General features: G+C 51.6%; 1 protein-coding gene across 1 annotated transcript; it reads right to left on the bottom strand.

The window, feature by feature from the left end:
* Nucleotides 1-1,301: 1,301 nt before the first annotated feature.
* Nucleotides 1,302-27,009, bottom strand: ALKBH5 (alkB homolog 5, RNA demethylase). Its single transcript, XM_045889731.3, has 4 exons — nucleotides 25,459-27,009; nucleotides 16,214-16,294; nucleotides 6,407-6,562; nucleotides 1,302-5,564 (listed from the first exon to the last, which is right to left on the bottom strand). The coding sequence occupies exons 1-4, from the start codon at nucleotides 26,226-26,228 to the stop codon at nucleotides 5,387-5,389; spliced, it is 1,185 nt and encodes a 394-aa protein (XP_045745687.1). The 5' UTR covers nucleotides 26,229-27,009; the 3' UTR covers nucleotides 1,302-5,386.
* Between the last annotated feature and the right edge of the window lie 671 nt (nucleotides 27,010-27,680).

Here is a 27,680-nt window from a genome sequence, read left to right on the forward strand (position 1 = left end):
TGCCATGGCATCTTTCTGGGCCTCAGTTTACTCATCTGCAGAATGGGGGCAAATATTGCTACCACTTATTAGGACTGAGCATTTCGTCAATGCGAGGCACCACTGTCATTCACTTAATCCTATGCCCGTTTTACACAAGAAGAAACCAAGGTCAGAGAGGTTAAGTAATTTGCCCGAAGTCACACAGCTAGTATGTAGCAGTCACGATTTGAGCCCAGGTCCCCAAGGAAAGTATGAGAGGTTGTGGTGAGAATAAACTGGGACAGCTTGTCAAGGGCCACACTGAGAGAGTCCAGGAGAGGGTGGGGAGTTGGGTCCTAGTCTCCCTGCCTGGAGTGGAAGCGATGGGACCACACAGCACACTCGGGACTGTGCTGAAGCCAGCCAGGGGCCTGGGGAAGCCCAGAGGCAACCTGAGGAAACCGGGTGAGGGCCGGAGAAGGCGGAGGGCATTGGCACTTGCAGAGGTTCACAGGATCATGCCCTGGTGAGTCGGGTCCCCTCCACACAGCCATTAAGCCTGGGGGCCCTGGGCGAGCAGGGCAGAAGCAGTGGGGAACCTAAGTTCTTGCCTCTGGGGCCTTAGCTCCCCAGCCAAACCCAGGTACAGCAGTCCCCTGCCCCGCTCCGAAGCACTGTCGCTTGGACCCTGCTGCCTCCTTGTGGGCACGGGGTGGTACTGCACCAGGGAGCACAGGGGACACCTAGCTGGAGGACTCCGGCCCCACAGTAGGCCGCAGCTCCTGGGTTAGGAGCCCCTTAATCTCTTGCCAGTGCCAATCTCTTAATGATCTTGACTTGTCCTCAACACAGCAGCCTGAGGGATCCTAAGCCTGATCACGTCCTCTGCTCAAAACCTGCCCATGAGAAGCTACTCACAAGAGCCAATTGTCAAATTTTAAGGAATTTTGCAATTCATGAAATGTTCTTGAAAATTATATAAAATTAAAATGTTAAAAACAAAGGTAGTGTTCAAAACTAAGCACTTCCTACGTTCCGTCTTGCTACTGTCTGTACGCTTTCATTCCTTCCATCTGTGGTATCTGTGGGGTGGAGACCCTGTACAACCATGTGCTTCTGTCCCCCTCTCCACAACTCTGTGTTCAGTGACCTTATGTTGACAGCTTTCAATCAGCCACCAAGGGAGTGTTTACACCACAGGAATCAGCAAACGCCACCGATCAGGCCGGATTTATTGTTGATTTTCTAGACCAGTGCCATCCAATAGAAACAGAATGTAAACCACATACGTGATTTCAAATTTGTGAGTAGCCAGATTTGAAACAGTAACAGGAAACAGGTGAAATTAAAGTGTATTTTATTTAACCCAGTATGTCCAAAATATTGTCATTTCAACACGTAATCAATATAAAGTAACTAAGGATATATTTTACATTCTTTTTTTTCATACTAACTTCAAATTCTAGTGTGTATTTGACACTTAAAGCACATCTCAATTCAAACCAGCCACATTTCAAGTGTTCAACAGCCAAACTGTCCAGTGGCTGCCATATTGGACAGCACAGGTCTAGATTTAAGAAATCAGTAGAGAAAATAATGCGGATTAAATTTAATAGTAGTGCTGAGGCTGAGAAATTTCAATCCAATTAACATAGTTTGTTCCAACGATGAGAAATCAGTAGGCCATGTACCAGATTTAATGACAGACTTATCGAGAGAAGAGTAGTGTAGCAGGCTCAACAGTGACCCCCAAAGGTTTCAGGTCCTAATTCTTGGAATTTGAACATTTTTTTCCACTTTGCAGATGTGAGTAAAGATCGTTACATGGGCAGATTATTTTTGATCATCCTGGTAGGCCCTAAATCCAATCACTAGTGTCCTATGAGGGACAAGCAGAAGGGGACTTGGTACACACAGAAGAGGCAGCCATGTGGCCACGGAGGCAGAGACAGGAGTTATGGGGCCACAATCAAGGAACGTCAACAGCCACCAGAAGCTTTCAGAGGCAAGGACTAGAGCCTCCAGAAGGAGCATGGTTTCGATCATCATCTCAGCCCAGCGATCGTAATTTTGGATTTCAGACCTCCAAACTGTGAGAAAATAAATTTCTGATGTTTTAGCCACCAAGTTTGTGGTAATTTGTTACAGGAGCCCTGGAAAACTATAATCAGCAATGGGATACAACTCCATTTGCCATATCACGGTTGAGTTACAACCACAGGTAGGCTACAAATAAAAGAATCTATCAAAAAGATCAACAAAAGCATCCTGTGAGAACACTTGGCTATACAGAACTTTAATAACAAAGAGTGTCCTGTGTATTTTATTATTCGTAATTTCTGTGCTACACATCTTTTACGCCGGCACAATTTTAACAGCTGTGTGTGAGAGACCTATACCTGGTCTGTCTTGTATCCTCAGCACCCAGCGCAGAGCCTGGCACACAGTAGGACACTCTTATTTTTGAATGAAGGGGACTTTGGGCCTCAACTTCCCCCAGCCAATAGGATCGGAGGAACGGGATGGGCTCCCCAGGAAGGCAGGGCTAGTGCCAGATGTTGCTAGAGCACCTACTGGGTGCAAGACTGGGGTGGGGGCAGAGTCAGATTCAGGGAGTCAGGTACAGAACCCCCGCAGGCTTAGGGACTACTCAGAAAATTAGTTTAGTCCAGAGATGGGGTGCTGTTGAACTGCTGGGCAGAGACTGGAGCCAATGATGCAGCAGAAGCTACCAGGGCTGGAGCCCCCTGCCCCAGCCTCTCCAGTCTCTCATTCCTGCAGAGCAAAGGGCCTCTTTGGGATTAGGAAGAGCACAGGTGTGACTCCATCACAGCTATTGTAGAGCTGCAGCTCCCCAGCCCTCCATGGGAGCCCCCCATTCTATGCCTGAGTCAGGGGCCTGGGCACAGAGTGGGAGGTGCCCCCCCCTGCCATGGAGTCTGGAGGACTTTGAGCAAGTTACCTTCCCTTTCAGCTCCAGTGTCTCCTCTCGGGGGCAACCGTGACCCAGTCTACCCCTGCAGGCCCAACTAGCCACAGACCGTACGTAGGCTCTCCCCCATTGCCCTTCATATCCTGTCACCAATTTCCAGGACTGAGCCCTAGCCGGTCACTTGCTCCCTCTAGATTCTCTCTTCTCCTCTCTGAAATGGGCAGTTAAGTGACTTGCTGCCAGGTTTCCACAGCAAGAATCGGCCAGACTGGCTTGGGCACTGGAAGTCAGTGAGGGAGACTCCAAACCCAAGCTGACCAGAATCTGGCAGCCAGGTTTGGGACCTGGAGGGACTAAAAACCCTCTGGGCTCCAACCCCAGTCCACACAAACACATCTGCCTGACACGTGTAACTGTACCCCACAACTCTGTATACACATCTTGAAAACAGGGACAAGACTTCTGCTCACTGATGAAGCCACAGTGAGGGCTCAGCCAGAATATAGTAGGAACTCAAGAATTTGTTTAATGAGCAAAACCACTTGCTTATCTTTTACAAAGGCCAGGCTCTCCCTGACTTTGCTCACCCTGTCCCTCCTTCACTGGCACATAGCCTGTCTGATCACGCCCAGCGGGGGGAAGGGCTTCGAAAACTCAGCAGGGTGTGATCCTGGCTCCTGTAGGCCCATGGCATCCTGGGCACCTGGACACATGGTCCATCCTCCTGGGAGTGGGTGAGAGCACAGCAGGCAGAGGGCAAGTTCACCTTCGGCCCTCAGCCCTATCATCTCCCGGGAGGGCCTCCCTGGTGGGCAATGAACTCTGTCTGGCCTCCCCAGCCTGGGTTCAGAGTTAAGAAAATAACGGGATTAAGGAAGCACCAAAGGCAAGTCCTCTCTTACAACAGTATTGGACAACTGTTTCAAAATATATTAGATTTGGTTTTTATTGTAGAGCACACATATCAGGGCAAAGTGCTGCACACACAACTACAAATCATTTTTGGGAAAGAAGCTGTAAAAAAAATAAAACTGCAACTGCTTTAGTTATGCAGTCCTGACTTGAATCCACGCTGGCAAAGGAGTTCTGGGCCCTGAGAGGGGCTTCTTGATGGTGGCTGCCCTAGATTTCTGCAGCCTCAGGCCTGGGCCTCTGTAAGACAAGGCCCCCTGGGGTGGTGGCAGCCTGGGGACTGGGAAGGCCTCTGCTCTCAGCAGGCCTGGGTCTCGGCCATGGCTGGCAAGGAGACATTCCTAATGAATCTAGATCATCAAAACTTTGCAACCTTCAAGGATCTGAGTAGATGGGAACTGCCAAAAACTTTATCTTCTTCCTTTTATCACTTCTTCAAAACCCCTTCCCCAGCTCCCACGCCCCTGAAGCAGAGGAGGCGCCAACCCAGTCTGCAGCCCTGAGCTCTGGCCTTGGATGCATGCTACAGGCAGACAGAGGCAGTAGACAGGCACCTTCCTATGGGGATGACATGGAGAGAAGGCTCACGCTGGCCAATGTAGGAGAAAGGAAAGGGTTAGGAAGAAGTCAGGAGACCAAAGGAAAAAATAAAAACTCAAAAACAAAAGAAAACAAAAACCCTACCACACACCACAACAATTTTCCATACCCCAAATGCTAGACTTGGAAGGACACCAGTCCCTCTAGCTAGAAACAATTCCTAAAACTGCCCCAACATGGTAAGTCTAACTGTTCCGTACAATCACACGCATATGCTTGAAAGAAGCAACCCAGCAAAGAGGCGTGCTCCTGGCAAGAAAGGTCAGGACCACTGTAGCCAGCCCCTCAGCAGCTCAGGGACCTGTGGGCAAAGCAGGCCAATGGGCATGGAGAAAGCCCAGGGGCTCAGCCAATAACTTTGGGGTGGCAGAGGACTGTTTAAACCTCCACCCAGTCATCCTGAACAACTCTGCTGGAGGAGGAAGAGGGTATTTGCGTGAGCTTCCAGGGCCTGGAGAATGGGTGAGAGGTGGGAGGACAGCAGGCCTCCTGCAGAGCCAACAAGGAACATGAGACCTCAACCTAGCACGCAGACATGGGGGAGGGAGGAGAAGGGGCAGAAGACTGAACTTCATTTACAACATGGAGGAAGATTTACATTTAAAGCAAAACAAGAATTTTCTTAACCAAAATGCTTTGTTGCTCTTAAATAAACCCAGTCTGACACAGCCCCACTTGAGGACAGCTACCCCCCCCCCCACCTCTACTGGCCACTCCAGCGTGAGCTTCTGTCCCCTATAGATGCCAACAGCCTTTCCATTTTGTAGGAAAACCAAGAACTTGAGAATCAGGTCCCAGCCAATGCTGTTCTTCAGCCTTAACAGGCAACAAACCCGAGGAAAAAATGTAAAGATAAAAAAAAAAAACAAAACCAAAAAACAAAAACCAAAGAAAAACAAAACAAAACAAAAAACCGACATGAACAGAAGGAGGGGGCAGCTCGTGAGGATTAACCAGAGTTCCCAAGAGGCGCAGCAAGCCTCAGTGCCTCCGCATCTTCACCTTTCGGGCGGGGCTGCCTGCCGCCTCCGAGCAGTCCTCCCCAGACTCGTAGGACTTGCGCCAGTAGTTCTCGGAGCTGAAGCTACTCCTCCGACGGTGTGTGGGCAGCAACACTGAACGCCGGTTCTCTTCCTTGTCCATTTCCAGGATCCGAGGCCTGCAAGGGAAGGGGTAGATGGAAGCGTCCCTCACCAGTCGTGGGCCGGCGCACTCCAGCTCGGCCGTTCTCCGGCAGGGGCAGCAATGGCGGATGTACTGGCATCACCTCTTTGCCCACTAAGTGCAATGGCCATGTCTAGTCTTTAAAACACCTCCCAATTACCCTGGGGGGTCTGCCTGGCTGAGTCCAGTACCCCAGAACACTGCCAAGGCGGCCGGACAGGAGGCTCCTCCCACCCCCAGCACAGCCTCAAGGCCCTGCACCGTCCTGCCATCACCTCCACTTCTCAGTCCTCTTTTCCGTCCCCGCGCTCTGCCCACCCCTCATCTGCTCACAAACTCCACTAGCCCCTGACCAGCAGGCTCTTCCAGCCTCAGAGCTTCAGCCCAAGTACCTCTTGCCTAGATGGGCCTTCACGTACTGCTTTCCTCATCCTTCTCATCTCAGCTTAAACACTTCCCGGAAATCCTCCCCAACCCTTCTGAAATGAGTGCCTGGTCTGCCATCTTCCATGTCCCGAGCTTCCCTCCCAACATATAAGTATAACCCACAAGAGTATTTGTCTGGGTGGACTGAACGAGGCAAGTCACAGGAAGCCCATAAAGCCTTCCCACTTGTCAAAATCTCGTCTCAAGCCCCGCTCTCTGGGGGTGCAGGCAACTGGCGACGGGTTAGGGGGAATGGCCACCAATGCCACTGACTGGCAGCAGACGTTAAGGCTTGGAAAGGTAGTCAAGGCCCGGCTCCGAACCACCCACCCCAGGCTTCCCCCACCCATTGTACCCTGCAGCCATGGGGCTGCTCTGCTGGCCGTCGTTGAAGGTCCCTAAGCTGAGCACCTGTGGGCAGCATCAGGGTCTGCCTTGCGATGGGACCGCTTGGGTTTCAGAGCAGGGTCTCTGTTGTTTCCCGACAGACGATCTGAAGCATAGCTGGGTGGTAACACAGAGCTGCTCAGGGACTTTGTTTCCAACCGGGGTGCGTCTAATCTCGTCCTGCAAAGGAAACATGTGTGGGGTCACCAGTGGGCCTCTGGGGAGGGTGTGGGCCCCATGAGACCAATTCTCTGGCCAGGGAGAGGGGAGCCAGCAGTCTCTGTTCTGTGCCTCAGTTTCCTCATGGTTCAACTAGGTCTGGCTGACTCGCAAAGACCCACCTTCTTAAGTTGAGGCTTAGGAGTAGGAACAGGAACATTTCTATTTGGAGACCTCTAGTGATAGGGATCTGCTGCACCAGGGGCAAGATCCAGGGCTCTCTCTCAGCTGGACAAGCAGCCCCACTCACCCTACTTCGGCCCAGAGGTTCTCCAGGGGCTTCTATTCCACCTGCCAGAGTACTGAGGGCCCCATAATACTCCAGCAGATGCCTTTATCCTTCCTGAAATATCAAGACAGGAAAGAAGGTTCCCCTGGTCCAGGCCTACAAAAGGGAAGAGAGACTCTCCTACTCTCTCACACGGGAATGCTAAGGCTGTGGCAGAGCCAGGAAAGCCCAGGCCCAACTCAACATTCACACACTTGGCTCTGATCCCACCACAGCCACCTGGCAGCCTCTGCTGGTTACAGGATGCTAACCAAGTCAAGGCCAAAAGGCTTCTGAAGGCAAAATCCCCACCGAACAGTAGGCATTGAGTTTTAAGGAACACACTGCCCAGTGAAGGGAAAACATGCAAGTATGGACGGGGGAGAGGGAGAAGGTGAGCAGGGAGGTAGTCCAGGGCCATTGATCGGAGTCCTTTATGAAGCCAGGCCAGGAGGAAGCTAGCCTGGGAAACCTCAAAGCCCCGAGGCTTCTTGTGTGATACAGAGAAGGCTGACAAGTCAGGCTGGAGGCAGCAAGGGGCAGGAGAGAAGCCTGGGGTGGGGAGTGATGGGGACACATCTGGCAGAAGGCCCTGAAGGCACCCTTCCCAAAGCCAGCTATGCACAAAACAGTCACTTGGTTCTGAGGAAGGTGCTGTGGTCAGAGCAGAGCAACCTCACAAGAACACTGCAGGGAAGACAGCAGGAGAGAAATCCGAGAGCTGCCCTGGCCTAAGCCACATGGTATTCTTGGTAACAACTGCATGCAAACCTCACAGGTCCCTCTACCTACCCCCTCCCCCCCCGACTGGCTGACCTGCTGTAAACAGATGGGGAAAACTAGGTCCCAAAGGTTACGGGTCCTGGAAGTCGTGGGAGAAAGGTTTAAGCCCAGGTGAGAATCCAACCAAGCCTGACAAGCAGTAACCCAGGGCTCTGACCCTGGGCAGGGGTTTTTCTCATGTACCCAGCAGGGGGCGCCTTCTAGCTGGGAACCAAAGTTCTAACACCCTCAGGCCCAAAGTGGTGGGCGACCAGCGGGGCAACTTCCCCTGCCTGTTTGCTTTGGCCTTATGGCCAAAGAAGCAGAATGGTCAGCTGTACAGACTGGCCTGCCAGTCTCGGCCTCCACTCTGGGCCCTCCAGGCTCAGGGAACCAGGACCTCCCTAGCAGCAAAAGGAAGATCCAGCCGTAATGGTGCCACTTAGAATCCAAGCTAGTTTCCACCCTTTTCTGGGCCTATTTCTCCACCTAAGCAAAGTAGGAAGAAGTGTGGCTGGTCCTAGGGCCTCTTTGAGTTCTAAGGGTCTAGAAATCCAATGGTGTCCTTCAAGGCTAGGAGGTTTTTTTTGTTGTTTTTAGAATTTTTGGCGGGGGGGTGCCTGGGTGGCTCAGCCAGTTAAGCATTTGCCTTCGGCTCAGGTCATGATTCCAGGGTCCTGGGATCGAGCCCCACATCAGGCTCCCTGCTCGGCAGAGAATCTGCTACTTCCTCTGCCCTGCTCACAATTGCTGTTTCTCTCTGTCTCTCCCAAAAATAAAATCTTAAAAAAAAAAAAAAGTTAAAAAAATATTTTTAAAAAAGATTTATTTGAGGGGGAGGGGAAGAGGGGAGGGAGGTGAAGAGGAGAGGGAGGGAGAGAAGCAGACTCCCTGCTGAGCAGGAAGCCAGACACAATTCCAGGACCCTGAGAGGATGACCTGAGCTGAAGGCACACACTTAACCGACTGAGCCACCCAGGCGCCCCTCAAGGCTAGGATTGAGAGGCGTATCAGGAAGAGGTGGTGCTAAGCAACACCCAGACACAAGGGTGGGAATTAGAAATCACTGGAGCCCAAGGACCTCTTCATTACCAGGCCAGGCCTCATCCCCCCACCCCAATCCTTCCTGGCTGAGAGGTCCAGGTGGCGGGAGAGCAGACTAAGCAAGACATCAAGACATCAGCTGTTAAGCTTGGCTGAGAGGCCTCCAAAGCTGTGAAGACTTACGGAGGAAAGCCGCAGCCCGCCCCCCCCCAGCACGGTGGAGCTAACGCCAATGCTAAGACCGCACAGGTACCAGGAGCACACACTCAGGGCAGGAAAAATGCGGCAGGACGAAGCAGCCCCAGTGAAGCCCTGGCGGGCAGGACCTGGCAGCCTGCAGTTGTTACCTCGGATGACTGACAGACGGCAAGAGAACCAAGAGCACAGCCACCAAGGGAGAGCCTGGGTGGCCCAGGCACTTCTGGGGCTGCAAAACATTGAGCACATCCTGCCACGCAGGCAGAGCGCTGGCACATACTGATCCCTGGAGGGGATTCCACCCCCCGCCCTTCTTGAGCGGCCAGCCTGGGCAGTGGTGGTGGCCCCCCATCATGGGGGTAGGGCCGCTGGAGAGGCTAGGTAGACAGGTGGGACCAGCTGAGACTAGACAGGCCAAGGACACGGACTGGCTCTACTTCTCTCCAACCACCTGAAGGAGGGGAAGGGTGTTCTGCACGAGACAGTTCCACTGCCATCAGGAGGCAGCCCTCAAGAGAAGGGATGATCAGAGGTGACCCTACTAAAAACCCTGTCTCTTGTACCCACTTTGGGGGCAGTATAAGCCCTGGGTCCCCAAAGTGCTCCTAACACATCCCCTGGGGCTATTACAAGTACATCTCAGAACAGCTAGAGAAGTTCCTGCCCTCCCTCCACTTCCAAAAAGCTACCATGCTGCAGGAAGCCAGGCTAGAGCAAGATCCCAAACCCAGTGCCCACTGACAGCTTAATTTCTGAGAACACCCCTCTTAAAAGGCAGCTAACTTCCAAGGAGCATGCTAGGCCCCTCAAGGTTCAGCGAACAGATTCATAAACTTGGAAGTCAGGAAGTTCTAGCACTAAGGGCTGGGCCTGGGCCTCCTTAGGTGGCAAGAGGAACAGACACCTGCCTCACAGATCTTAGTTAATATCCAGGGATTACAACAAGGCACCCCAGGTATGCGAGGTCACCCACGGTGTCAGGACAGCCCCCAGGACAAAGCAGGGTTTGGGCACAGATCCTGGGGAAGCCAAAACAAAGGGAGAATGACTAAGCATTAATATTAACACATTAACATGTGACCTGAGGGTGAAGGGAGGGAGTTGACCATCCCAGGAGCTCTCCTCATGTTCCTTTATCACTCACTGAATCCTCTAATCCTCCAGAGAAGCTGCTGAGGAGGATTATTTCCACTGTAAGGATGGAAAGCAATGCTATACTGGAGACCAAATCACTGGCCTAAGTCACACAGCTACTATCCCATGATGGCCTCTGAAGCCCAGGTGGGCTCTCTGTTCTGCAACAGTGCAGACTGCTGTCCAGGCAGACCAGGAACCAGTCTGCACCTCGAGCCAACCATCCCACAACTCCTGGCTCCACCCTCACACCAAGCACCCTTGTGCTTGCAAAGCCTGACTTTCAAGATGGAGCAGAGAAGCAGTGCGGCAGGCCTGTCTGAGCACCCCTTATCTACTGAGTGACCTAGGCCTCTAGGCCTAAGCTCCAGCACCTGAGTGTCAGATTCCCACAACGCGCAGACAGTACCGTTGTCTCTCCTGCAACATTACCCACCCCCCTCCTGACACCACTCCCCAGCTTCCACCAAACTCCCTCCACCTCGCTGCCTGCAAGACAGTTCTGACTGTAGCAGGCTTCTACACCGGTCTCAGGAGAGCCTGAAAAGCACATGAGGGGTATAGCCCAAAGAGAGGGCACCCCAAGCCCATGGTCCTAGCAGGGCTTCCAGAAGACCTCCATACCCAGGCCTGCACGATAACCAGGCCCCAAGGGCCTCTCCAACTCGTTCAGCCTGATTACCAACATGTCGTACCACATACCTGTAACCCAGAGCTCCACAGATGATAGCCAGACAATAGGGCCAGCATCATGGGTGCCTAGGAATCCCCCGTTCAGGCCTGGTAAGGTACTGATATCCTCCATGACACCAAGCGGCCAGACAACAAGCTTGCTTTCTTTGGCCTGGGCCAGTGAACAACCTATCTCCAGGTTTCGCTTTCCTCTCACTCGCTGTGCCTGTACTCACACCTTACCTCGACTGGACAGCAGCCTTCCTCATCCCCTGCCCGACTCATCAAATTCAGAGAACAAGTATGGGGAGGAAGGAACTAGGAGAAGCAGGCACGACATTCTTGAATTTAACCATCCCTAGCACCACCACTGCCCCAATTTATAGGTGAGAACACAGGGCTCAGGTAACCAACTTGTCTTCAGTGAAGACAGGGCAAAGCCAGGCCAGGAGCTTAAACCAGTTTCATCCCCAGGTGGTCTTACTGCTCCCCCATTCCTTGTGCAGGGTAAATGCACATGGACACACTCACTGGACCAGGAAACAAAGGTAGGCTAATCCTCGGCCCAGGGGACGAGAATCATGGAGACAGAAGCAATGTCTCAGGCCGAGTCAGGGAAACCAAGAGCTGGCCACCCCTGCCCCCCCGAGGGATGAAGCCCAGAATGCACCCTCCATTCTCACCCTCTGCTCATACACACACAGCCTCATACTTGGGTTACTCTGCTTTCAGGAACAGTCTCCCCCTGACCCCTTGGAATCCCCTGGTCTGAAGGACCAAATAAGCCATTTAACTCAGCCTCTTACAAAGTCTCTCTCATGCAAATCCCTCACCCCACTGCTTTCTGGCACACACCAGCCTTGGTTAACATTTGGCAAATGAACCTCTAGCTGCTCTTCCCAGTTCAACCCACTAAGCTGAGCTCACTTAACCAAAGCAAAGAAATGGACTATTAACACTGCCTTGAACCACTTTATCTACTAGAGAGGTTAGCCATGCAGGAATACAAGATCTTGTAGGCAGACCTAGGGCAGCCCTGGGTGCCTCCTGAAGACCAAGGGATTGAACGCCCTGGCCAACTGAAGGCCCTGAAGGCCCACAAGCCATCTCCTGATGATCAAGAGTTGATCCAAGACTTCCTTCCCACACCTCCCCTCAACTACAGAGCTCCTCTACACTTCACGCCTTCTAGCCTTTGAGCTTACCGGTTTTTTGGTTTTAAGAATTTTTAATTAATTTAATTATTTTTAAGATTTTATTTGTCGGAGAGACAGAGAGTAAGCACAAGCAGGGGGAACGGGAGGCAGAAGGAGAAGCTGGCTCCCCGAGTAGCAAGGAGCCCGATACGGGACTCGATCCCCGGACCCCGGGATCATGACCTGAGCCGAAGGCAGACGCTTAACCGACTGAGTCACCCAGGCATCCTGGGCTTACCATTTCTGCCTGGCCAGCAATTTCCAGCTCAGGAGCCAGATCTACCAATCCTGTCCGAACCCACCCCCAACCCCCGCCAAGCTGGATGTAATTTTTAAATTTTTGTTTGTTGTTGCTGTTGTTGTTTGCTGGGCTCCAGCAGATACACTTTGTGCTTTTAAGACAGTGTTTACTCTGCTTGTGTTGTTCTGGCATGCAAAATGCCCACCTGTTACATACCAGCAGACCCAGGGTCAAGGTCTTACTCAGCCATTTACTGGTTGTGACCCCAAACAGATTATAACACTAAGCTGCAGCCCAAGGATTCCACTCATGGGGAAACTCTTAGGTGGTCACTCCCAGCCTCCCAGTCCTCCCTGTAAGACACAATGGTGCCACACACATGAAGACTCAGCACTAACCACATTCAAAGGTGCCACATTCTGTTGAATCAAAAAGCACTTGGTGGCCACCCACCCATTTCCCCCCATGAGGCGCTTGGAAGGACAGTCCTAGCTCTGACTGACCAGAGCTCGTGACAGAGCCACCCAAGCCCTCCCACAACAGCCTGTACAATTTTTTTTTTTTTTAAAGATTTTATTTATTTGAGACAGAGAGAATGAGAGAGACAGAGAGCACATGAGAGGGGGGAGGGTCAGAGGGAGAAGCAGGCTCCCTGCCGAGCAGGGAGCCCGATGCGGGACTCGATCCCGGGACTCCAGGATCATGACCTGAGCCGAAGGCAGTCGCTTAACCAACTGAGCCACCCAGGCGCCCAGCCTGTACAATTTTTATCCAAACTTAAGAGAAGGCAGGACTGGCTCCATCCCCTCTGCCTATGAGGAGCAGGGCCAGGCTCAATGCCTAGATTCCACCCGTCCAGATGCAGCCTCACCAGCAAGCAAGTCAGCCAGGTACCTGTCAAGGCCACATCCTTGATGTCTGGGCAGTGCCTGGGCCAGGATGCTCCCTTTTTCATCCTGTCACCAGCTTGTCCTTTTCCAAGACAAGTCCATACAGCTACTCTGGAGCTGCTCCTCATTCACCTGTGTTGTCCTCCTCTGATACCTCCTCTGGGCCAGGCCTCAATGCTGGGCCTGGGCCTGACTGAACAGGGTCCCCGCCCCCACAGAATGCAGATTTGGAAATTCACAATGGCAAATATACACTATATATAACAATCTAAAGGGGGAGGGAGTATACTGAGAAGGCTACAAGTATGTGTGTGATGCTTTTCGCGAGTCAAAACGGTCAACACCTGAGCCTTGACGGATAACTAAGTCAACCAACTTTCGCTGTATGTATGTGGGTCATTTGCAGGGTAGGATGTGGAGGATAAGATGAACATGTTAGATGGGAAAACATTCCCAACAGAGGCTACACTGCTGCAAGGATGCAAGTCCATGGATCACACTCGGAGCTGCAAGTACTTTAATGTAAGTGTGGAGTACAAGACAACAAGGAAAACGCCAAAAGGCTAGGCTGGATGGACAGGCAAAGCCCAACAAGGGCTTTTATCCTGGGCCTCTCATCTGGTAACCTGAGTTGTCTCCCTACAGCTGGGCACTACTGGCTGAGGGCCATCTTCCCACTCCTCTCCAGCCCCCTCATACCAAAGCTCTGTGCTTCTGTTCTCTAGCCCAGTCTGTGGTTGGCTCCTGGGCCCATTCAAGTCAAAAGGTCAAAGAGCATCAGTTACCTACCAACAGTCATTCTCCAAGGTCAGAGCCTGGCTGGCCAAAGAGCTTCTAGGGGGACCTGGGTAACAGTGTAGGCTCCTAGCTCCACTGAGAAGCATCCGACCCAGCCAGCCTGGGAAGTCAAGTAAGGGAGCCACCATTGAAGAGGAAGGAAATAGCTGGAAGAATGACCTGACACTCCTCCAGCTTTGGCCACTTCATTTGTGCCTCCAGTCAAGATTTCCCTGGGATAAGCTATTTTGAGAGGCTTGCCGGGCACCTGGGAAGCTGCTGCTCTGGTTTTATATCCCTCTAGGCGCTCCTCTCCAAGCTCCTGGCCTAGGTGGGCCACTTGGCCTTGGTTAAGTTGGAAGTGCCAGTATAGCCCAGGAAGAAAGGACTGGGGAGAAGAGGCCAGAAGGGAGCTACACTCTGGGCTGTATCACTTCCGTGTTCTGGGTTTTGGCCTGTGCTGGGAACCACAGGAAAAGAAAGTAGAAAGGCAGATAAAAACCCTTCTTCTGATGAATTCTGGGAATATTCTTAGGCTAGAGGTGAGACGCTGCCAGCTCCTAAATGGACCCCTGTCTCAGCTCCCACATGTGCCTGGTGCTCAGCCTGCACACCAGGACTGTCCTTCAGGTTTCTAGCATTTCCATTCTATGCAGGTACAACAGACACTCCAAGTTTTGACTTGACAAAGTGGCAGAGCCATGCCAAAGAGATTTCATCCACCACATAATTTTGGAGTTCTGGACCCAAAAGGCCAAGATGCTCAAGTTACAGACTGAAGTTAAAAAGATGGCAAGCCAAAAATAAGGATGTACTTAAAAAAAGAAGAGAGAACTCCTAATGGCCAAAGCTGGAATAACTGGAGCATAAAACAAATACCCCATAAATCCATACTGATGTTAAGTAAACAACTAAAGAAAAATACACAAATGAAGAAGAAACAAAATGTCTTTGTAGAAGAATTCCAAATAACTTGGGTGGTGACTCCCCACTCCTTATGCGTGGGCTGCACATAGCAACTTCCCTCCTAAGGCAGGAAGAGTAACTTTAGCCTGCAGAAGGTAACCCACAAACACAGCTACTTCCTTCCTAAGGCAGGGGAAATAGTAACTTTAGAGTGCAGAAGGTAACCAACACACACAAGCTCAGCCAGGTGTTCATGGTCAACATCAACAGTGAGAAATCCTGTGCCCTGGATAGGACTGAAGGGGGCTTTACCTCTGTGGTCTTCTTCCCGCAAACCCCAAACCCCAGTAGAACCATGAGAAAAATGTCAAATTCCAATGGAGAGATACTCTACAAAATACCTGACCACTTAAGTGTTATCATGAATAAGGCAAGTCTGAAAAACGGTCACAACTACACTTAATGTGGGGTCCTGGAACAGAGTAAGTATGTTAGAAGAGACTAAGGAAAAGTGCATAAATACTGACTTAAGTTAATAATAATGTATCAATATTGCTTTCTTAACTGTAACAAACATATCTTATTAATATTAAGACATTAAGATCAGGGAAGTGGTATGCCCAGTACATGGAAACTGTACTATCTTTACAATTTTCTGTAAATCTAAAGCTATTCTAAAAATAATGTTTATTTAAATAAAAAAAAGAAAAAAGAAAAAGAAAAGAGGGCAAGCTATAGGACATTGTGTTCCAGCCTAGGGGTGGGGGGGAGGAGTCCAGGCACTGGTTCTGCTCTCCCGACATCTATACGACCCTGGACAATCATCTAGCCTCTTGGGACTCCACTCTAAAGACAAGCTTGTCTTGGGCACCTGGGTGGCTCAGATGGTTAAAGACAAGCTTGTCTTGACCCAGCATCTGTTTGGCTCAGTCCATTCACTCCATGAGCAGAAAACCAGAAGTGCCGAAGAGGCCAGGTCTGGTGATGTCGGTCAGTACATCCCTGACTCCCTGGCCAGTGAGGAGAGACGGCCACAAGCTATGCCACTGCTGAACACTGCAGCCTAACCTCCCACCTTCGTTTCCTCTTCTCACTCCCTGCTCCTCCCAGAAGTGAAAACCCAGGCGTTTTTAAAGCAGGCTGCTAAGGCGCCGTCTAAAAATAATCAGCAAGATCACATGTGACAAATCAGAACCAAAGAGATGGGGAAAGAGAGGGGGAGGGAAGGTCTGGAAGAGGGGTCCCCAAACCTTGTCTCAAGACTGTGTCCATGAACACTGGGAGCATGTGCTTTGGCTCAGCCCCCAACTCCCTAAACAGACACAGAACTTAATTTTCCAATGAAGAAAAAACAAAACAGCTTTTTCCTCAAAGAATTAAAATCAAAAAGTATGAGACCTGATAGGCTTTTCCTCTCCCAGGCTTCATGCTGCTATGCTATTGATACAGAAGAGCCAAGTTCTAAGGGAATCCAGACCTACATCTCCAGACAGTCCTGCAGGTGCCAGACACCGGGGCACTTACTTCCTGAGGATGATGACCGCTCTGCGCTCCTTGATGTCCTGAGGCCGTATGCAGTGAGTGATTTCATCAGCAGCATATCCACTGAAAATAAACACAGAGCATATGAGCTTGGAAAGTGAACAGACAACCAAAGTTCCTACAGGGTAAAGAGAGAGAAATATGGTCCAGGTCTTAAGGCCACCTCTGCCCTGTTATTTTGAGAGGTTCAAGGACCTACATGGAAAGGGAAATCACCTGTGAAGCTCTAGGATGCTCCACTCAAGGAAAAAACCTGGGATGAGGCAAAGGCAGGCTTGAAGGCAGAAACCACAGCAGCAATCTCTCCACACAAGCCAAGAGCCCTTCTTTTACAGGGCCCCGAAGAAGGTACACCTTTAGTCACTCTGCAGGCAGCCAGAGTGACTGAGGCCAGACCTTGGTAAGAAGACAAGAACTGCATCTCCTCCTCTTCTTCCTTCCCTGCCCCCGCCCCCCTTCAGCACGAAGAGAAAGCCAAGGCAGACACTGACAGCCCTGAGTCACCAGAGAGAACTAAGGCTGCAACGTTCAATTTGTCTACTTGAAAACAAGCCTTCAAAAACCTCCATTTGGGGGGATCCAAAAATCTTGAAGACAGCTGTGTTTGGGCTATTTTAAGAATTCCCATCACACTCAAATATCTATTTATTTTCATCAAGTTACACAATTTAAAAAACTGCTTAGACCAATGAATGTGGGTAGATGACTGTCCTCTTCACAGCTAACATCTTTCCGATCTGAAACTCTGGAAGCAAACTCAGCATCCTGAGCCTCCTCACATGCCCTCACCAGGAGCATGGCACCCAAGAGGTACTCGCACCCCAAGTTCCTCCACTGAGCCAAGGCAGGGCTCTACACAGCCAGACACAGGTTCAGCCACAGGCGCAGTGGGAGGCGAACACCTCAGCCTTGTCTTGCTCAGCTTTTCCCTGGCCACCCCTGGACCACAAATCTTCCTCTCCACAGCTGCTCATCAGCTCCCTTCTCAAGGACAGCTACAAAGACACCCATGTGACCGTTAGAAACACTGCAGGCCTGGGAGGAACGCCTCAAAATGGCCAGGCTGCCCCAATGTGGGCAAGAACTAGAAGCAAGACAAATAAAAAATAGGAAGTCCAAGAGAGAAACCCCTCTGATTTGAGGCCAAGGTGGGAGAGACAGAACCTTTATTTTATTACCATTTTTAAAAGATTTTTATTTCTGAGAGACACACACACCACTCAGGCGAGCATGCACGCACACACAAGCAGGGTGAGTGGCAAGCAGAGGGAGCGGCAGGCAAAGGGAGAAGCAGGCTCCCTGCCGAGCAAGGAGCCTGATGTGGGACTCAATCCCAGGACTCTGGGATCATGACCTGAGCCGAAGGCAGACCCTTAGCCAACTGATCCACCCAGGCAACCCCAGAACCTTTATTTTAAAGATTTCCTCTCTGAGCTGCTCCTAGACCAGAGGTTTTCAGTTTTCTCTGGGAACATCAGTCCTAGAAGAGACTATGGACAAATGTCCACAACCAAATCAATGTGGAAAATATTGAAGACTTTAAAAAAGCATGACTATATTAAGGGATCTGAGAATTACTACAGCAAAAGAATCTTTTTCTTTAATGGAGCACTGACCAAAGAAACTTTTCTCAAATAACACGTATTCGTATCTGTAGACCTACAGTGAGAAATGTCACACAGAGATAAGAGCTCTGAGTTGGAAGAGACCTGAGTGAGAACCCGAGTTTTGTCGCCTACTAGCGTCGCGACCTTAGGGAAGTCATTTGCTGGGGGCCTAAACCTGTTTCTTCATCTGTAATAAGGACAGTAGTAGGTTTGGAGTGTTCACTTTGTTATGCTTCACAACTTACGTATTCCTTTATGACCACTAACAATAAGGTTTTGTATTTATTTGAGAGAGACAGACACCACGCACACGGATGCACAAGAGGGGGGGGGGCAGCAGATAGAGAGAATCCCAAGCAGACTGCACTGAGCAGAGTCCAACACAGAGCTCGATCTCACAACCCTGAGATCATAACCTGAGCTGATACCAAGAGTCAGACACTTAACCTACTGAGCCACCCAGGTGCACCAATGATAAGATTTTAAAAAGGGGGACACTGTCTCTTCCCTTGTAGGCAGAATTAGAGTTCTATGACTACATGATTAGCACCCCTGGAACCTGTAGGGCTTTTGTGAGAATTAAGTTAGATAATAATACAGTGTGCCTGACAGAGCATTCCCATTTACTAAGCACAGGACAGAAGCCAGAGGGCCCTGGACCACCGCGGGTCAAGCTACAGATTTGGGTTTCAGTACCTGCCAAGGAAATGTGATCTGGGTTCCTCTTGCAGGCATCTGCCAGCAAAGAGGCCTCATGGGCCCCATTCCCAGGGCCAATTCCAGAGCCCCTTCTAGGCTCTTGTCACTCCACAATGGGAGAATGCAGGTGTGGGGTGCAAGACAGTCCTGTATAAACACAGGACTTCCCCCAAAGAGCTAAGTCCAATTCCCAAAGGTAATCCAAGGCACTTTTTTTTTTTTTAAAGAATTTATTTATTTGAAAGGGACAGACACAGCGAGAGAGGGAACAAAGCAGGGGGAGTGGGGGAGGGAGAAGCAGGCTTTCCGCAGAGCAGGGAGCCAGATGCAGGGCTCGATCCCAAGACCCTGGGATCCAGACCTGAGCCAAAGGCAGACGCCCAATGACTGAGCCACCCAGGTGCCCCCCAAGGCACGTTTCTAAGGCCCGAACCTGTAGTACTAGCCCCAGGCAACCTTTCCTACTGTTACAAGTATTAATCGGTTTGACATGGCTATAGGCACCTCCGCCCTCACCTCCCATCTTCAACAAGGAACCACTTCCCTTAATGCAGAAAGAATAAACCCAGGGGCGCCTGGGTGGCTCAGTCGTTAAGCATGTGCCTTCGGCTCAGGTCATGATCCCAGGGTCCTGGGATCGAGCTCCGCATCGGGCTCCCTGCTCCGCAGGAAGCCTGCTTCTCCCTCTCCCACTCCCCCTGCTTGTGTTCCCTCTCTCGCTGTGTCTATCTCTGTCAAATGAATAAATAAAATCTTAAGGAAAAAAAAAGAAGAAAGAATAAACCCAGACGTCTGTCAAACCTTAACTGCCCCCACCTCCCAAAGGGCTCCAGAATTCTGCCAGAGCCCAGGCCTCAGAAGAACTAATGTGGAGGTAAGACCACATGGACCCCCAGAAATGGCCGTGGCACTGAACACACTTGAACAGCTCATCAGTACTGGTCTTCTAGAACTTCCTGGCAGCTGTGACATAGCCCACTGACCCCTCCTCAGTATCTCAGGCTTCTCTGGGAGCAGGAGGCTCTAAGTCCTGGCCAAGGGAAGCTCTTCTGGCTAAACTTCAACAGAAAATCTCCAGCAGAGACCACAGAGGATTATTTACTGCTAAGAAACCTACTTACTACAAGAGAAACTGTCTGAAAGTCACAGTCTGCCAGCTTGAAACTTAATATGCCCTGGGTCCAGCCCTACCCTTGGCATGAAGAAAAGTTCCAGTGCCTCCTGCTCTTTGTTTTCACAGGGAAGGGAGAAGAGGAAATACTTCATGCTGGTCAGCCTCCTGCTCCCTGCCTGGGCTGAGTCCTTTCAAGTCCCCCCCACCCCACGTAGCAGTGACCAGCACGCCACAAACATCAAGAGTGACAGGACCTGGCTCTGTCACCCACTAGCACTATGGCTTTCAGTGACTCTTTTTTTTTTTTAAGATTTTTTTATTTATTTGACACACAGAGAGAAAGCACAAGTAGGCAGAGAGGCAGGCAGAGAGAGAGGCAGAAGCAGGCTCTCCACTGAGCAGGGAGCCCGATGCGGGACTCGATCCCGGGACTCCAGGATCATGACCTGAGCCGAAGGCAGTCGCTTAACCAACTGAGCCACCCAGGCGCCGGCTTTCAGTGACTCTTAAGAGTCTTTCTTCTCCCCAGGGAAGCTTTCCTCAAATCCCCCAGGCTGGGTTTCCCCCACACCACCCACCCACCCACCCACCCACCCCCCTCTACTACTATGTTTGGCCTTGTGGAAATTGTGTTTTCCCTGCAAGACAAAGTGCTGCAAAGACTATTCATCTCTGCATTCAGTGGACACTAAATGAAATGTGTGTTGAGCTTCACTGTTCTGTTTCTACATCTACAAAACAGATCTCAAAGCAAATCCTTCCTCAGAGGATTAGGTGCAGGTTAAATGAAGAGTCTGAAAAACTCTAAGGGACTGTGCAGGACTGTACATCTCTCCTCTAGGGGATAGTCTTGGAGACAGTGTTAAGGCACATTTCCAAGACAGCCACCATTCCCCATCCACTCTGTGCCCTGCCCAGGACAGAACAGAACCAGAGGTGGAGGGACCGGCCAAGATCACCAAGACTGCCTAACAGCCTCCCTTCGGCTACAGCTACCTGCTCTGGGCAGCCCCCATGAGCCTGCCTCATGCCTCTAATGGGCCTACAGGACTAAGAAACTTAGGCTTTGGGGAACAGCAGGCCAGCCACCTGGGCACAGGGGTGGGACGGTGAGCTCACACTCATTAGACCCAACCTTCCAAGATGACACATGGCCTAACTTTATGAGAAGTCCTGGGACTTTATGAATACAGAAGGAAGGTCAACCTGCTCCAAGTCCCAATTCTCTACACATCAAGGTATAATTAGAGAGTAGCTAAGCACAGAAAGCAGCTCATCTCCAGAGACCTCTTTTACCTAAACTTCAAGCATTCAACAGTGTGAAAGAAATTCCATCTTCGATAACAACTCTATGCCATCAATAGCCCATTTTGCGGAGGAAAACTAAGGCCCAGAGAGATTAAGTTACTTACCCAAGGCCAAACATCTAAAGTGGTGACACTGGAACCCTAATCAAACTTTTTTTTTTTTAAGAATTTTTATTTATTTATTTGACAGAGAGAGCACAAGCAGGAGTAGCAGGTAGCGGGAGAGGGAGAAGCAGGATCCCCGCTGAGCAAGAAGCCAGATGTGGGACTCGATCCCAGCACCCTGGGATCATGAACTGAGCCAAAGGCAGTCACTTAACCAACTGAGCCACCCCGGCACCCCTCTTATCAAACTCTTGATTTCAGTATCTATGTTATACTGGTTTTTGTTTTTTTCGTTGGGAGAGGGGATAGGTAATGAGTAGAGAGAAAAGCCCATCTGTATTTTTTGGTGACAAGGTCCAATCTATCCTGAGCACCTCGCTAGCCTGAGGAAAGGACATTCAATACCCACCACCCCCAAGGAAGAAGTCTGCAAAGATGAGCCCGTGCCCCCAGAGGGCTAGCACCGTATCTCAGTGATGGCTGCACACCAACTGCCCAGGCAAAAATGGCCAGCCAGCCCTGAAATTTGTATGGCCTATTTACTTTCTGCTTGCTCTGAGCGTTATGATTAAGACCATGGTTCACCTGCTAGCTTCCTTTCCTTTGCTGCTTCTGCCTTCTTGTTAGGCCTGGCAGAACCCCAGTCCAGCCAATCCCCTTGGCCCAGAGCTCCTCCCGAGAACGCACAGCCCTGACTTCATCCTGAGGTTCCTCCCCCTCCCATGGAATCAGAAGACTGCACACAAGAGATGTGGCCCAGGACCTATCTGCCCTACTTTCCCAACTATTTTAAGCCAGAAAGCTAAATTTTGCTTTCAAACAGCTGAACAAGATCAGCCCTTAACCCAGAACGGACAGAGATGCCCACTCCACCCAGTATCAGTTATTACCTAGAAGTTACAGGCTGCGCTCACCTCTGCGTGTCCCATGGCTGGGTAGTAACAGTCATTTCCAGACAGGTGGCTAAGGCCTGGGTCTCTGGGCATGTGGCCACCACAACCACAGACCACGTAGCAGTGATTAAAAGGAGCAGCAAGTAAGCAATTACTCTTGAGGTAATTATTCTAATTAATCCAACTAAAATGTGTTTTAATCTGCCCAGTCACCCTACAGAGAACAGAAGGAATGTGGAAAGAAGGAATATGAAGTGAAGGTAAAAAGATACTTATTTCCCTGGACTACAGCATTAAGAGGGGACCAACTGGGCTCAACATGGGAAGGTTACACACACAACAACAAGAAAAAACACTGGATTTGGAAAGACCTTTAAAGCACTTCCAGAAGGGTCTGTGAGGCACTGCTCTAAATGCCCACATTTGGATACTGCTGAGTCAATGTTTGCCACATACTAATGTCTACACTGACAACTATTAAATATAAAACAGTATTCCTGCCATCTAGCCTTGGAACGGGTATAGACTCCACTGCTAACAACTGATGTCTGAGTCACATGAGAATTACTGAAAACCCTCCCCACCTTCAGAGAACCACTATTTTCACCAGCCCTGGTCTTCCAATCTGCAAATTTACAGCTCATCACTTCCGGGCTGGGATACATACCGGTAAGTGAAAGAAAGCATCCCCTCTGACCAGCTTGGGGAAGAGTCCAAGCAGCACTTAAAGAGAGGCACTACTAACAGGCAGGTGTTCACCCACCTGCATACGAAGTAAACTGAGGGTACTAAGTGAGCAGGGGCTAGAAGATTAAAATTAGTGGGGGCATCCAGAACCCTAGAGCAGTGGCTCTCCACTGGAATGATTTTTGCAGCCCCGCCCTGGGATATCTGGCAATATTTGGACACATTTTTGGTCACCATAAAGGTGAAACTGCTATTTAGTGGACAAAGACCAGGGATGCTGCTAAACATTCTACAATGCACAGAACAGCCCTTACAAAACAAAGAATCAGCCAGCCCAAAATGTCAATAGTACTACTACGGGTAAGATCTGATCTAGTGCTTTTCCACGGCATGCCTCGCCAGAATCTCTACTTCAGGTCCAGGTTGAATCTGAGAACTAAAAACGAATTCCATCAGTCTCAAGTCAGCATCTACCTGCCACCCCCCACCCATGGCTACTCACTGCTACTGCCACCAAAGCTTCTGTGTTCTCACTGCTAACTTCGTTGCCTGGCTAACTTCTAGTCACCCTTCAAGTTCTACCTTATTTCCTCCTAAAAATTTCTAACACTCCAAAAAGGGTCCCCCCACCTTCAAAGTATTCCTGCAGTTATTTTCCTGGGCTCTAACCGTCTGTGGCTTCCACTAGGCTGTGAACTCTATGAAGGGAAGAGCCACCATGCACGCTCCATCAAATCCCTAGCCCCTTCCCCAACAAGAGATCAAGGGATCATTAAATGGGTTGTGTATGAAAACAAATACCCATTTAAGCGCCGACCCCGTGCCAGGCTCTGTATAAAACACCAAATCACCACCATTAGTTCTAACAGGTTTTGGAAGTTGGCATCACCCCCACTTTACAGATGGGAAAGCGAGCTCAGAGAATGCCCACAAGGTCCCAAAGCAAATGACAGCCAAACTAGAGTCAAAGCCTAGGGCAGCACTTTTTCAGGACACGGCTGAGCCTCCCACATTAACTCCACAGCCAAGTCAGAATCCAGGAGTTGGAAAGAACTGGGAAAGCTTTAGGACTGTACTATTCCAAGGAAAAGATGAAGAGAATTTTCCTGATGATGCAATCCTGTTGATCACTAACAGACCTGCATTTTATGAACTTGAAACTTCTGCTCTTCAACACGGCGAGGTGGGGGATGGGGGAGGTGGGGGGGGGGTGCGCGCGCTGGTGGGAGGGAAAGCCTCAAAGTCACAAACTGCCTCTTATGATCACCCATTACACACCCAACCACTGCTAGACCTCATGACAACCTTATAGACCTGTGACTATGTGGAAAATTAATATTCCCTTTAAGAGACTAAACGGCCTTTGTGTGAGATCCTTTTAGGATCAAGAGCCCTTCAACGAAGTCAGACACCAAACTGCCTTACACAGCAAGCCACTTGTGAGGGTCTGCCCTGGAAATCCCATCTTAAAGGACTCTACTACGACCTCAATCTGGGAGCACCACTTAGATCCGAGGGTAAGCTTGGAAGCCCAAATGACAAAGGGGCACCTGACAGATAAGTGGCCGTCTAAGTTTCAGATGCATAAGGAAGCCAAAGTACTGTTTCGGCTACCACTGACTTCCCAAGACCTTGGGGTATCACAAGGCTCTGCTGCCACTCCCAGATACAGAAGCAGCCTTAGCTGTTAAACTCAAATGAGATCGATGACCTGCCTCATATGAAGAGAGTTCATATTAAGGACCCCGCTTCTCCCCAGGACCAGGGCCCATGGCATGGACTTCAGAGGTTAAGCTGTTCACAAAAACTCAGCATGTTCTGATCCTATACTAGAACTCGGTGGTCAAGCAAGCCGCTCTGTGCAGCTGCATTCTAGAGCTCCTAAGAGGTTTTGGAGGTTACTGAAGTACAGTGCTAGGTTACTTGTTCTAGGGCTGGAAGGAGGCAGCCTCCTAGTAAGTTTTCTACTTCATATAAACAAAGGTGTTTCAGCAGAAAATCTTCTTGGGGCCAAGGTACTGAGCGAGTTCTCAGCAGGATCTGGGACCCAAACAGGCCAAGAACCTAAATTCTGCGGCTGACGCAATTACAAAGTCAAATACCAGGTAAAAAGATCTGCTTTATTTGGTTTCATACGGTCCTGGTAACAGGTAACACATTTTTACGAAGGGCCAACAGGCTCTTCTGTAGCCAACAGGGGCTGAATTTTCAGAGTCCGCTACACTCTATTTCTGCCTCAACCACTAATCTGTTCAATTCCAGGGAAGTCACTCCCTGGGAAGTGTCGGGAAGAGAGAATGCGTATCTATTAAATACTCTCAGGGACCTTCCTCCATATTTTCTCAGTTAAGAAATCCTTACACGCCTTCCGTTTAAAATAACAAACAAAAACACGAAAATGGCTGAGTTGGAAAGACTCTCAGATAAAGAGTTCAACTTACTTTTTTAAAAACACAGATTTGGAAACAGAGACCCAGAAACGGAAAAGTGACTTGCTAAAATCACACACAGAAAACAGACTCCTAAAATCTCAGCCTTCTAGAAAGATGCCTTTGTATCAATTCTTAGTCAAGCGTGTGTGATCACGCCAAACCTGCCCTCGGGACACAAAATTCTAGATTGGTTCCCTGACCCCTCCCTACTTTCTTACTACACGCGTTTTAAACACAGACCCCTTTCCCCCTCCCCCCACCGAGACCAGAATCATGGGTCAGAACTGCCTAGCGCGAGCTCCTACTTGCTGCCGCCTCCTGGGTGAGGGCGGGCAGCTAAGGCAGCAGGATGCAGGGGCGCCCCCTCCTCCCAGGTGGGTTACCTGAGCACAGTCACGCTTCCCCGGCGCACCGGCAGAGAAAGCACAGGTTCCGACACCCGGATAGGCTTGAACTGGAACTTGCAGCCGAAGCAGAGCGCGGAGTCGCTGAAGAAGGACACGGACACGATGGGGCGCTCGAAGATGTGGATGGGGTCCACGTGAGACACGATGCAGCCGCCGGGCTGATAATCGTTGATGACGGCGCTGTTGACGAAGCCCTCGGGGATGACGCGGTGCTCCACCAGCTTCTGGATCACCAGCTGGTGCACCCACTCGGGGATCTCGTCCACGTCGCCCGGCGGGTAGAGGCGCTCCTGGCCAGGCCCGCGCTTCTGCAGCTGGGCGCCGTACGTGTAGCCCTCGCCGAAGAAGTACTTGTTGCGCAGCGGGGCCCGGTCCACCGTGTGCTCGTTGTACAGGCCCTTCTCGGCGCGAGACACCACCTCGTCGATGCGGGCCTCGATCTTGGCGCACTCGTCCTGGCTGAAGAGACGCATCTGGCGAATGCCGCTCTTCACCTTGCGCGCCTCCTCCTCCTTCTGCAGCTGCTGCTCCTCGTAGTCGCTGCGCTCGGGGTCCGAGTCCTCCTGGTACTTGCGCTTAGCCCCCGACACCGGGTAAGGCTCGGCGGCGGCGGCGGCAGCGGCGGCGGCGGCTACGGCTGCGGCGGCGGCGGCCGCTGCCTCTCGGCTGCCCGCCTTATAGTTATCCCGGGACGTCATGGACTTGAGCTTCTCACGCAGGTCCGTGTAACCGCTGGCGGCCGCCATGGCCCCCACGACGCTGCTCTAGGGTCCTCCGGGGCGGGAGGGGCGGCCGGGCATGGCTCTCGGAGGACGCGCCCCGGCGCCCCCGGAGAAATGGGGTTCCTCAGCGCCAGGCCCCCATGCGAGACCGGGGGACACGGCGGGGGGGGGGCGTCGAGGGAACGGGCGCGGGGTCGGGCCTCAGGGGCGGCGGGTCATGCAGCGGTGGCGGCAACAGGGATTTCTCCTCCTCCACCTTCTCCACGTCCCACGGAGCAAGGGCGCCGGCAGCGCCTCATGCCGCGAAGGGCCGCTACAGAAGACCGACCCGACTCCCAGCCAGACCCTCAGACGCCCGGCCCAGCCCGCACTTTAAAGCGCTCCTCACGACGTCACGGGCCGTTCGCCCGACGTCCGCCAGCGCCGCTCCTCAGCGGGCTCCTCAGCGCGCACGCGCAATGCCGCCGGCCACCGCGGCTCTGCGCGCAGCGGGCATGCGCGTGCGTGTAGGCCGGGTCAGCGGAGGCGCCCGCGCAAGCGCAGACGGGGACCGCTCGGCGTCCGCCGCCCCTCCCCCACTCAATGAAGGGCTCCGAGGGAGCACCCTCAAATAGCAACCTGTCTCCTTGACGCGCCACCTCCGCGACCGAAAGCCTCCCTCCACAGGGGTGCGCTCACGCTGTCAACGCTATCGCGATGCTGCGTCACGGCATCGTCCAAATGCTCGAAAACGCCTCAGCCCTCAACGCGCAACCACCGGGGAACCGCCACAACCTAGGCTGCCCCGTCGCCGCCCCCTTTGGCGTTTCCAGTTCTCTCATTGGGTCACCGGCCACGCGCCGGGCGGGCCCAGACGGGAGCTTCCGGAAGTTGGTTCGCATTCATGCCTGTCAATCAAGCGGTCGCCTTGGTTACTGCGTCCGTCACTTAATTAACTGCGTGGAGGGCGTCGAGGACCCCTGAAGGGTGAATGGGTGGCTATGGAAGTGCCCGAATGTGGACGCCAACGGAGAAAAGCCCTCAGACTGTTTAGGAAACTTCTCAAACCAGCAGAAACTTCTCACACTGCGGGGCCGAAAGCACCGGGTCTCAGCTCTAAGTCCAGACGGCGACGGCCGCAGAAGCGGGACTCGTTGAGGGGGCACCTCCCTGCCCCCAACCCCCGCCGCCTCCCCGCCGCCCGGAGTGGACGTTCCACGAGTCACGTCCCGGTGGCGGCGGGCGCGTGCGCAGCCGCGGGTCGCGCGGGGATTTGGCGTCGGTTTTCCTTCGGGTTAAAGATGGGTATAGGGGCTCCTCTTCGGAACGACGGAAGGAAACTCAGGGGGACGAGTAGGCGCACGGCGAAGGCAAAACTATAGCTAATCACTAGGGACAATTCCAAAGTTTGAAGCAGTGCGGGTGGACAGGGTGGTGGCGCGGGCAGAGGCGTGGCGGTTCCGCGCAGGGGCGGGTCCCCAGCTACGGGTTTCTTCT

Source organism: Mirounga angustirostris, unplaced genomic scaffold (assembly GCF_029215605.1).
Source record: "Mirounga angustirostris isolate CCGP_5_RB_7025 unplaced genomic scaffold, mMirAng1.0.hap1 SCAF_17, whole genome shotgun sequence".
Taxonomy (NCBI): domain Eukaryota; kingdom Metazoa; phylum Chordata; class Mammalia; order Carnivora; family Phocidae; genus Mirounga; species Mirounga angustirostris.